Below are 12917 nucleotides of genomic sequence, written 5' to 3'. Positions count from 1 at the left end.
TATAGATCTGTTACCGCATAGACATTGAGGTTTGTAATTTTTTAATTATAAAAATTTGAAAATAGCGAATGTCAACAAGCTTAGTTGCTTAAAGTTGTAAGGATTGATACCAAAACCCTGGGATCAAAATATCGGTTCCCTTTTATATCTTTGGTCATACGACTCCCTTTTACAAACACACATTTCAAATCACATTTTATTATTATTAATTGGGGAACATATTGAATGGCAAGTTGATAAGAAGATAGTATTCATTCTATTATAAGTTGATGAAGTATATAATAGTCTGATCTACAAGTACAAGATTAAAATACAGTAAGGGTTCCACCACAGCTTCACATGCAGTTCTAAATATGGAGGAAAAGGGTAGGGTGCTTCAATTCATCATCTCAGATTATCTTTGAATTCACGAGTATTGTTGCACGTGATTATCAATCTTTTTCTACCTGTCTAAGCTATTCTTCAATGTTTTTTGTCCTCCCTTATTAATTCTTTTGTTCAGGAAATATACTTGTTTCTATTAAAAAAAAAATAATAAAAAATCCAATATTTATCATAGTAATAATAACCTTTTAGTCTCATGGACTCTCATCTCTATTATTTATGTAAAAGTCAATAGTATACAATATTGCTTAATAATAAAATTGCTCTCTCATCATATCTATATATTTAGGTTTTATGAAATACTTTAATCAGAATTATTTGCCACATGGTCTTTTTACGCTCAAACTGAAGGAGGAGTTCTTGTTAATTTTTTATTTGTTAAATTATAGGCAAAATTAGTTTTAATAATTCAATTTTGACCAACTCTCTATAAATAATCTCAACTTTTTATTATTCAGGAATAATCCTAACTTATATACGTATTTTCTTATAATAATCTAAACTTTTTTTTTAAGAAAAACTTTTATTTTTGTTATATACAATGAATCAGCAACAAAGATAACACTTCGGATTATTCTGGAATTATTTCATAATAATAAAAAATTAGGATATCTAAAGAAAATCGATCAAAGTTGGAATTATTAAAACCAATTTTTCACAAATTATATGTATAAACATCAAATGAAGCATAATTCCAATAAACGAAGTATATTTCTAAACATAAACAACAGGACATCATTATATTGGAAAATATGTTATTGGTGTTGATTGAGAGAAAGAATGTCCTTTTGTCCTTTTAAAAGCCAACTTTTTAGAGAAAGACATTGTCACCGACGGTAGAATTATCAAAACACAAATAAAAGACCATCAAATCTTAAAATGTTGGAATAGAGAAATTGTACTTGGTGAATTGTTGTTTGTGAGGTTTGTATGAAGCTTCGCATCAAATCTTCCATTAATATTTTAACGCGGCTGATTGATATCTATAGTTCCCATACTTTGTCTACCCACAAAAGGGAACCAAACCCTCTCTAAACTCCCCGTTTTTTGGTATCATACACAGAGTGACAAAGTACTAAAAACTAATCATTCAGTGATATAAAGTTAGAGATATGTGTTATCGGAAAATATATGTGTGATATTTTCCGTAAATATCATTAAGGAATAATATATTTAGGTTTATTTTATGTTAAGATATTATTCACCTGTTTACTATCCTATGAGCATATGTTTTGTATAATTACTCTACCTATTGATGAATAATAATCAAGTAATACAAAAGACATTCATTCTCTCTTCTCCCTAATTTGTCATATAGTTTCAGATACGACTCATTCGAGTAATTTATCTCTACACAACAATAAGATACAAACTACAGATTGAGTAGTAAATGTTAAATGTTCAATTTATATTAAGAGACCGAGTTTAATTTGATGTAATCAATCAAAGGACAATTTTTTTTTTTCCTTTCTCAATTTTCCGCATTAATAAGTTGGATTTCTCAACCACAATAATGTAAAAATAAAAGGTTGAATTGTATATACACTTTTAGAATAAATAAAAGTTTTGGTATCACGGGGAGAAGGTATAAAAAAAACTTTAGCTTAGGAAGAAACAAGTGTATGACATTAATAATTGGTAAGTAAGAAAAGAAAGAGTATAACTCACCCTTCACCTAAAATAAATGCGAATAAAAACTAAATATTCTGATGTTCCCCATTATGATCGCACACCGCCAATATGAATATCCATCTGAATTTGCCCAAAAAGGTCTCTTTCTTTCTTCTACATTTTTTTCCAATCAATTTTCACGTCTTAATTGTGGTAGCTATACTTCTTTATTCACGTCAACATTCATGGTACGTACGAACTAGTGTATATGTGTTGCTAACTTGCTATGTAACATAACCATTTAACCTAAGTGATGATGTTAACATCGTATACGCTACTAATCATGTTGTTCGATGCCCATGAAGGGGATATAAATTAAATGTGTACTCAGTAATCAGTATCAATATTTTTCATTACACGTGCATTACAAATTAAATTAATAATGGATCTTGGACAAAAGTAATTAAGGTCAAGATTTGAAGTTCTAATTTCTTGTCTAAAATACTTCGTATCTGACCACTATATCGCTAGTAAAACTATTGGATGCAATAAAACGTTCAAGAAGAAAGTGAATGGAAACTAAAAAGGTAATCGATCCTTACAAAAGTTTTTTTGTATTAAAGATGATATTGAAGTGTTTTAGTAGCATCAAGGCACTCCTATTAGTCCTATAGTTAGCCGTGGGTTAACCTCATTTCAGGGTTGAGGATAGGATTTAGCAGCTTGCATTGTAACTTATCATCCTAAGTGGTAATAAAAAGGAGATAGGTCACCGGTTAGTAGGGAGGTTGTAGCCTCGCTAGAAAAGGAACACTTTATTTAAATCTCGTATGCAAAATAGTTTATCCACTCCAACTAAGTTCCAAATCAGATTTATCGGTTAATCGTATTTCACCAATACTTTATAGTTGTAGATATCAACAGTTAAAGTGATGCACTAGAATTCGTAAACATAAAAAAATTTCAATAAATATTGCAATTATTTTTAAACAGTAAAAATATGTAAAAACTGCTCAAACAATTAAGGCAAATCTTTTTTGTAACTAGACAAAAACCACACAAATGACAAAAAGAAGAGTAAAATGGGCCCATTAACTTCATATACAAATAATTTCCTTCCTCAACACAATGGACCCATAGTTGAGTGCAAATTAGGCTCTAATTTGATCTCCTATTTATAACATTTTACTTCCAAAAACCCCACTTCCAACAACAATAACAGAGCATCCCATTTAAAACCCACATCAAACAACCACATTTCATTTCTCTATCTTCAAAAATCCACAAAATAAAAAAATTATTTCTAAAAAAAGAATGAGCTCAATCTTAGAGCCAAGAACACCCAACAAAAATGTCACAATAAACACAAAAACCACCATTTTTACAACTCCAAAATGGTCTTCTTCTTCTTCTTCTTCAAGAAGAACTCCTTCACTTTCTTCTTCTCCTTCAGTTTCATCAAATTCATCTTCTTCTTTTAGATCTTTCTCCCATGAAGAAGATGATTCTCCACCTCCAACTCCAACACCTCCTCAAAGAATCCCATTTTCATGGGAATCGATCCCAGGAATCCCTAAACACCAAATCATCAAACGACTCGATTCTTCGAGGAAATCGAATTATCTTCCCCTGCCTCCTGCAGCTGCCCCTGTTTCAGGCACTACTAAATCAAGTTACAAAAAACATCACATTATTAGTAGGAAAGATCCTTTCTTTGCTGCCCTAGTCGAGTGCTCGAAAGACGACGATAACGACAACGACAACGACGACGACAAAGACGTGTATCGCAGCATTTGGAAAGAACCTGCCAAGAATTTAAGTCATAGATTTGGGTTTGTGAATTTGTCATGTAAAAATAGTTGCTCTGTTACTGAGTCTTTGGTTTTTCTTCCAAGAGAGCAGCCTAGGAGAATTTCTTACGGTTTGGTTAAAAAACGGTCAGGGTTAAATTAAATTAGATGTTGGGAAATAATCTTGAGCTTAGGGGCAAAAAGGTAATTTTACTACTATATTATTATTATTACTATTTTGTTACCCTAGGTTATTGTTAAAAATTGCATGGTTTTTGCTTAATTGTAAGTTTTTTAATCTCTTTTTTTTTATATTGAGATGTGTGGAAAATTGAGAATTCAAGTTTGAAAATGGTATTGTATATATTATTAAACGGAGTTAGGGTATCTCTATCCAATGTGTTTAGATTTTGTAAATTTCATCCCTTTAATTATTAATGTATGTCTTTAGAAGGAAAAATAATTACTCCGTATTATCGATTAATTCTTGTTTTGATGATGGTAATTGGTAATCTTATATGTTAAATGTTTGTGAATATATAGTGTGATTAGTGTCTATGTTCGTTATTTATTTGGATCATTTTTTGCTTCAATTTTAGACTTTTGTTGTTTTGCAGTATTGTGATCATACATATTACGGAGTATTATGTTACAAAGGTTACATTAGATGGTGTATAGTTGAAACAATTGAATGAATAAATTACATTATCAAGGTTACATTAGATAATTCATCAATACTATTGTGATTATTAAATTGACTATTGTTGGTAAATTATACCATATTTGAAATTTTGAACCATAAGTTACTCACAATAGACATTATGTTGAATAGAACTATAGCAGTGAAGTAGTCTCTACCATTACTAATTAATCAATTTTTGCATAATTTATTTGTCGGATATACAACCTACCTAAATTTCTTGAGAAGGAACCTACTTAAACAATAATGTAGGCCAAAGATGACTAATTGAATATAATTGGTATGAATTTTATTCCTAAATCGAACTCACAAACTTTTCTTTGGAAACGAAAAAAATTCCAACACAAATACTTTTCTCATTTAGTCATAGCTAGGTGTCAGTTTTAGTCATAGCTAGGTGTCAGTTATCTTAGGCGGTAACCTCTATACGAAGTATTTTCTTTGTCTCTCTCCTTACTAGAGGAGAAAATTCGTTACCAAATACAGGTTGTTCTTATGTACTTGACACTACTATTATATATTAATCAGGATTGGTGTAGGGCTTTTGGGCAAGTATTAAAGTAATAAAAATACAAATACCAATTGCCAAGTATCTAAGTAAAGGGATATTTTGTACCCATATAATTTGATGTTTAGGGGACATAACCCAAAGGTTTGGTGACCTTCCATGTGAGATCTAAATAATAACGTCTTGGACCACTATTTTATAACACCACCAAGAAAATAGACCAATTGCTCTTCTCCCACCCTTTTTTTTTAATAAAAAACCTTCAAGGTTGACTTTTTCAGTATAATAATAATGGTGAATGTATATTTGTATCTAGTATTTCATAATATGTTTAAATTTATTGAAATGAACTCAATTGATTAGAGCTGAAGTGAACTGAATTGTTAATGAAAGAAGGAAATTATAAGCTGAACTGAACAGAGCCGAAATGATTGGAACTGAACTGAACTGAAATTAAGCTGAAGAGAACAGGCCCACAGTACTGTATTATTTTCTCGATCTTTAGTTGTTCTCACTACTCGATGGTATATGTTACTATATCTAAAAGCTAATCACTCTCAGGGTTATTAGTACTCAAAATAGAAAACATCTTTATTTACATACCAAGTAGTTGTATAAGATATCCTCGAAATCCATTTATACATAATAACTTGACTATATTTATTTTTAGGAAAATGTTATACATAGCCCTTAGGGCTACATATAAGCATTAAATTTTCACTTGAAAATCGTAAAAAGTTAAGAAATCATCAAAATATAAACACTAATAACACTGATTTACGCGTGTTTTTGTCATGAATTTCTTCTTTTATTCATACTAACTTTTGAAATTTTATCGTAAGTTACTTTTAATCTTGTATCATACAGGTTTTTTTTTAGAAAAAATATTCATGCACGCATAGCATAGAATAAATTGACTAGTGTATACAAAGTACTTCGTATCTAATAAGTACATAAATTTTGTCTAATAAGCACATAAATTTTGCCCCAAAAAAAAAAACAAAAATTAGTAGTACCTCATCAGCTCCGTGAATTAAAGCAGCCGTGATAACTAGACCTGGCAATCCTGACCCAGACCCGATGACCCGACCCGAATGACCCGACCCATGACCCGAAATCGACCCGAAAACAGTGACCCGAAATTGACCCGAAACCCGAAATCAACCCGACCCGACCCATACCCGACCCGAAGTGGAATTGACCCGACCTTGACCCGAAACCCGAAGTGACCCGACCCGAAACGACCCGACCCGAAATGACCCGACCCGAAGTTGACCCGAGACCCGAAATAACCCGACCCGAAGTTGACCCGAGACCCGAAGTGACCCGAGACCCGAAGTTGACCCGACCCGAAGTTGACCCGATACCCAAAGTGACCCGACCTTTAACTTGAATTAATTGACCCAAATAGACTCGAAACCCAAAGTGACCCTAACTAAAATTACCTTATACCTGAAATGACCAGAATCTATTTAAGCTAAAGACTTGACCTGAGCAAACCGAAATAGAAAATAACCGCAATTAAACTGACTTAATTTTTTTTTATTAATCTGTAATGTGTAACAGTGTAAGTAATTTACATATTTTGAGCATTACTTTTCTCGATTTCTTCGGCCTATTCTCTTTATAAGTTATTAAAAATTCGTAAAAAGATTGAAATTTAACGACTATTCTACGGAGTTTGTCCATAAAATTAAGAAAAAATTTACTAAAGCTTGAAATAAAAGTCACAATTCTCACCAGTCTAGAGAAAAAAAATAGTACAATAATAATGCGTACATAACATAATGTTCAATACCAAATGAAATTACAAAATATTCTAAATAATTATACTCCAATATTCGACTCTTGAAATTGTTGACATTTAACACTTGGAGTCGCCGCCCAATCCACATAAGAACCAAAAAATCCATCATCCTCATTTGCTACATAAATATAAAAACAATAATATAAGCAAATACAGTAATACACTATAAATGCAAAAATAAAGAAACAAGAATGTACAACTCTGAAAAATGTAGGAACATGAATATACATATTTTAAAAAAATATAATAAAATACTTACTTTCAAAAGAGTACATCCAACTACGAGTTGTTATTAAAGCCTCCACATTTTCAGGAATTGATGAACTTTTCCATTTATTCAATACTCGACTCCCAATGCTGAAAGTTGATTCGGAAGCGACGGTTGTCAAGGGCACGGCCAAAATATCTCTAGCCAAATGAGAAAGGCCTTTATATCGATGCTCATTTTCTTTCCAAAAAGCTAATATGTCAAGCTCCGCTTTCCGATCTAGTTTAGGGTCCTCAAGGTAAACATCCAATATTGACCTCTCACCAAAAGAAGATGAGGCCTCTTTATCGTCATATTCCTGTATTCAACACAACGAGTCAACGACAAACCATAAAACACATCACCAAACAAAACAACATAAACTTAACTTATAATCTTAATAACAACTACTTAACTTATAACATAAACTTAACTTATAATCTTAATAACAACTACTTAACTTATAACATAAACTTAACTTATAATCTTAAAAAAAACCAGTAATTGACAGAAAAAATAAAGTAAACACAAGAAAAACAGAAGGCAAATATGTAAAAAAAAACAGTCTAGTCAATAGATTAAGAATGAAAGATAATCAAAAGGATTATAATTGACAGAAAAAATAAAGTAAACACAAGAAAAACAGAAGGCAAACATGTAAAAAACAGTCTAATCAATAGATTAAGAATGAAGGATAATCAAAAGGATTATAATTGACAGATTAAATAAAGTAAACACAAGAAAAACAGAATCCAAATATGTAAAAAAAGTCTAATCAATAGATTAAGAATGAAGGATAATCAAAAGGATTAAAAAAACAGAAGAACAATTACAATTACCGCAAAATAGTCGAATTTTCGCTTGCGGTTTCCAGTTGAAGTGCTGCTTATGGAGGCTCTGGAATGTGAGGCATGTGCCATATCAGTGTTGTTGTTCAATGTTGATGATGTTCCAGTTTGGGCATATAGCTTATAAAATTTCTCCAACTTAAGATGGAGATCACTAACTCTCAAGGTAGCCTCAACATCTCCAAATATGTTTTCATAACAAAACTTTAGCACTGATAATTTGCAACGAGGATCAAGAATCATAGCAAACGCAAATAACATGCCATAATCATCTTGTTCTGAGTTAAACCAATACTTATCAAACTTGCTCTTCATTTCTATTGCCATTGTCCTCAAAACATCATCATCATCGTGCTCCAACTCTATCAAAAGCATGAGAATCTTCCAAACATTCCCAAAATAAAGATTTGAGGTAGGATACTCACTTCCCGAAAACATCTTAGTTATCTCATAAAAGGGTTCTAAAACATCTCGAATCTTCTCAAGAACATCCCACTCTTCAGAGGTAGGACACCATTTTTGAACTTCAGACATCTCCCTAAAAGCCTCACGATATAAGATAGCCCTATCAAGCATCATGTATGTAGAATTCCACCTCGTAGGAACATCAAGCCACAATGATTTTGTTTCTTTTATCTTAGCTAGACTTACACAAGATCGAAAAGTGTTTTTTCTTGTTTCAGAATATTTTACCTTCTTCACACAATGTCTTACTTTCTCAACTATATGTTCAATGACCTTAAGTCCATCTTTAACAATGAGATTTAATACATGTGCAGCACATCGTACATGAAAAAACTCACCATTATACAATAAAGCATCTCGTGCAAGTAGAGTTTCCTTCAAATAGTCTTGCATTCTATCATTACTAGAGGCATTGTCTAATGTGAAGCAAAAAATCTTATCATCAATACCCCAATCTTGAAGCATGGACAACACAGCAGAATACATGGTCTTTCCAGTGTGTGGTGAATCAATATGACTAAAGTTAAGCACTGTACTAATTAATTTCCAATTATCATCCACATAGTGAGCTGTCAGACACAAATATCCCTCTGTTTGACAAGAGGTCCACATATCACATGTTAATGAGATACGACTAGAGACTTTACTTAGAGTTTCCTTTAACTGGGCCTTCAAAGTTTTATGCATTTTTAAACAATCAGCTTTAGCAGTGTTCCTACAAATGAATTTTACATCATCACTTAAATATGCATGAATTTCTCTATTACCATCATGCTCAACCCAAGAGAAAGCATACCCATGTTTTATTATTGCTTTAGCTACCAGATTTCTGTACACAATTTGGTTAAAGATTTTACCTTTGTTTGAAGCGTTTCCTCCTTGGTTTTTCATATATTTCTCATATGCACTGCATTTTCTGAGATGTCTTTGCATATTTTGGGTTCCATAATGGGGGTCGGTTATGAAGGATGCTTTCTGGCAATGTTTGCAAATTGACCTCTGTTTCCCATCACTAGATTCCGTCTTGTCAAACGTGAGGAATTCCAGCCAAACTAGACTCCGTTTCTTTTCTACAGCTTGAAATCCAGATTCCATAGTGCTCACATTGTTGTTTTCAACTGTAAGTTCAGGATCACCGTCTTCTTCCTCTTGTGTACGAACATTGGCTCCTTCCTCTGGTGTACACTCATCCTCTGTACCCTCTGGTGAAATAATAGGCTCGTCATAAATAATATGATCATCCATTGCTGCAAAATAAGCAAGAATAATATCATTAGTTATTGTCAGATTAAGATAAGGTGTAGCATCTCTTATCCAATAATGTTCAAATATTTGAATCATAATTCTGAAACTAATATCCACACAGAATTTGAAATGTTGCAGTGGAGACAAAATAATAATATCTAAACCAATCAAAAAGGGAAAATCAACCTTCTGTTTTTATATACATTCAAATTAAGGCCATGTCAACACACTTATAAAAGATATTTGTTTGTTAGAATGCAGCTTGCTTGCAGTTTAGTTGTTTAATCAATCGAATGGACTCTTCCATTTGCATACCAAACCACATAATGGACAATTGAAATAAGCTCAAAACCCCATCAATCATTACATCAATTTCTATCTCATTAATCACTCTAAAACATATCTAACACAAAAATAAGTTAACCCCAAAAAATAAAGCACAGATTTATATATAATAAACAAAATGCAATACAAATTAATATGATTCATTCTTATAAAACTCAATAAATTTAGAATAAGAGAGAAATACCGTCAGAATTTATCTAATGCATTAAGATTTATCCCATAGAAACCCCCAATTGAATTTTTTTTTTTTTAAAAAAACTAATTTGTTGTACGCCATTCCTACACATTCAGAAGAAAGCTCAAAAATCTCAGATTCCAATTCACATCTTCTAAATTACAGCAAACCTACAAGCTACAACCATAAAAAGCTGTCACCTCGCCTTTTTGGTGATCAGGAGCTAGGTGAGCACAGAGATACTTATGCTTTGCATAGTTAAACAAAGATAATGAAAGAATTGAAAGGATTTGATCATTAATCTCTAAATTAAAAGTAAAGCAGTCAACCTAAGCAGATAAACTATTTTCCGAATCATCAGAGATTAATTCAATATACATTATATCAGATCTAAGAAATAGAAGTAAATTACCTGAGATTCTGGGAATACGAAATCTTCTAGGCCACTTGAGTAAAAAACGCTTGAATGGAAAATGAGATTAAGTGTGTAGAGAATAGAGATTAGAGAAGAGTGAAGTCAGTGAACACAAAAGAGAGAGATTGGACTTCAATGGAGTAATGGATGGAATGAAAAATGAAAACGGCTGAGGAAGTGAGGAAGATTCTAGGGCTGTAGATTTTTTTTTCTTTCTTATTGTTTTACTTTATTTTTGTTTTTTGTATTTTAGAATTTACTTAATTTCGTCACTTTACCAATTATCCTTTCACTCGTGGAAATTTGGAGGGAGTATTCCCGCTTATAATTTACCAATTATCCTCATAATGAAATACTTTTAGAGTTTTAGCCATTTGGGGGGGAAGAATTTCCCACAATTTTTAACCAAGTTAAATGTTTATTTTTGTTTCCCTCTTAAATTTTCACTTTTAAGTTGTAACTTTGTTAAAATTGAAATTTTGAAAATTTTTAATTGATCAACAGTGTGTTCGTAATCTTACATATGATTATCTGAATATGAGAATATTTCACTTAATTAATAATACCTTCGTTTTTTTTAGTTGACACGTTTTGACTTTATTCACACACTCCTCTTTGACCGTATTTTGTGTTTTATATGTAATGAAAAATATAGTATGTGGGATCTTGTAACATTCGTCACGATATTTATTTTCAAAATATCAACTTTTCATAATTTTTTATTATCGGTGATTAAGGATATAAATGGTTGAAGTTATGCATCAGCAAACATGACTAAAGAAACGTGTCAACTAAAAAGAAACAGAGGAAGTATCATATTATGTGCAACTGGCCAACTGTGCACCAATTACCCAACACTCAGTCATTATAAGTTTATAATTTAATAAATTTTTTCTTTTTATAAATATAAACATCAATATATAATGCACGATAAATCTTATATTCAATCAAAAAGTAATATTCATTTATTACATTAGTTTAGTTGTTTAATTGAGTAGTAGACTAGTAGATAGATACAAGCATAGTTGCATAACTGATAACTGCAATACTTCATAATTCATTAATTCATAATAGACTAATAGTGATGAGACATCCTATGAAGTAATTTAGACCGGAGAGTCGGAGACTGAGCTATTAAGTAGCCCGAAAAAGCTTTAATCTAATCTTATCAAGTTTGAATTTGAGATCAAATTACCTTGAACAGGAAAAACCTTGTTATGAGTTTCGTTTGAAAAAAATTGATTGGAATCGGATATGTTTACAATAATGTTGTTAATCAACTTTATAATTAAATTTTGTGTCGTTTTCCACCCTTATGTTTAAGTACTTGATCACATATATTATTATACATTAAAGCATGTAATTTTAAGAACTAATTACAACTGAGTTTAAGTTGACTTGAATTCCTAATTAACAATAAATTTTTTATCAAACGAAGCATGTTATAACCTATTTTTGATTGAATCGGTCACAAAAATAAAATTGAGTATATGTTGGCTGGTTTGACCTCCTAATTTGCAATTTAGCAGTAAATTTAATTTCAAACGAAGCATGTCATAACATATATCTGATCGAATTGGTTAAGAAAAGTTCACAACGCGAGTAAGTGTACTTGGTGTCCATCCACGCTACTACTCTTTAAGTCTTTATTAGAAAAAATATAGTCTTGTCACTCTTGTGTCATTGTGTGTACTTGTTGAAATCGCCACCACAATAAATATTTTAAGAATATTCAATTGGTAAAATTTTATAATGTAAATTACTGATAATTATAATAGGAAGTCCATTATTGATCAATTTCCTGCACTGGCATGCCTGCATACATGTATCAATGTATGTCCAGTTAAAATTAATGGAGCACTTAAAAAACATAGATTATATTATAGATTATTATAAGAATAATACAAAGAAATTATTACAACAGTGACAATGATAATAAGAGTATTAAAACTAAGGTCAATAAGAGAGTGAGGTATAACTCAATTAGTTAGAGCATCCCTCTTAGTTTCAGGAGATCCTGAAATTGATTCTCAATCTAAACACCAAAAAAAAAAAACGTCAATAAAAGTCTAACAATTACTATATTGGTATATTCCATGAAAAAAGTAGCCTTACTAAATAGTAAATAATAAATATAGTGAGTTTCTCGTCAAAAAATAAATAAATATATATACAGAGTTGAATTTAACCCAATGCATCGACCCGAATATGACCCGACCCGAAGTTGACCCGAATTTTGGACCCGAAAATTGACCCGACCCGAACTGACCCGACCCGAAAATTGACCCGACCCGAACTCACCCGACCCAAACTCGACCCGACCCGATCTCGACCCGAAGTGTTGACCCGATACCCGACCCGACCCGATTATCAGTCG

General features: G+C 31.6%; 2 protein-coding genes across 2 annotated transcripts in view; one reads left to right on the top strand and one right to left on the bottom strand.

Annotated features, from left to right (window-relative positions):
• The window catches only part of LOC145639768 (large ribosomal subunit protein bL21c-like), a 108351-nt gene that overhangs the window by 65342 nt on the left and 30092 nt on the right, over window positions 1–12917 (bottom strand). The gene's annotated exons all lie outside the window — the stretch shown is intronic.
• Window positions 3090–4025, top strand: LOC145638685 (uncharacterized). Its single transcript, XM_081689671.1, has one exon. It carries the CDS (start codon window positions 3310–3312, stop codon window positions 3946–3948), a length of 639 nt encoding a protein of 212 aa, XP_081545797.1. The 5' UTR covers window positions 3090–3309; the 3' UTR covers window positions 3949–4025.

Source organism: Chenopodium album, chromosome 7 (genome assembly GCF_948465745.1).
Source record: "Chenopodium album chromosome 7, dcCheAlbu1.1, whole genome shotgun sequence".
NCBI classification, from domain to species: Eukaryota; Viridiplantae; Streptophyta; class Magnoliopsida; order Caryophyllales; family Amaranthaceae; genus Chenopodium; species Chenopodium album.
Note: the sequence above shows the minus strand (reverse complement) of the source record. Positions and strands in the feature narration are given on the sequence as shown.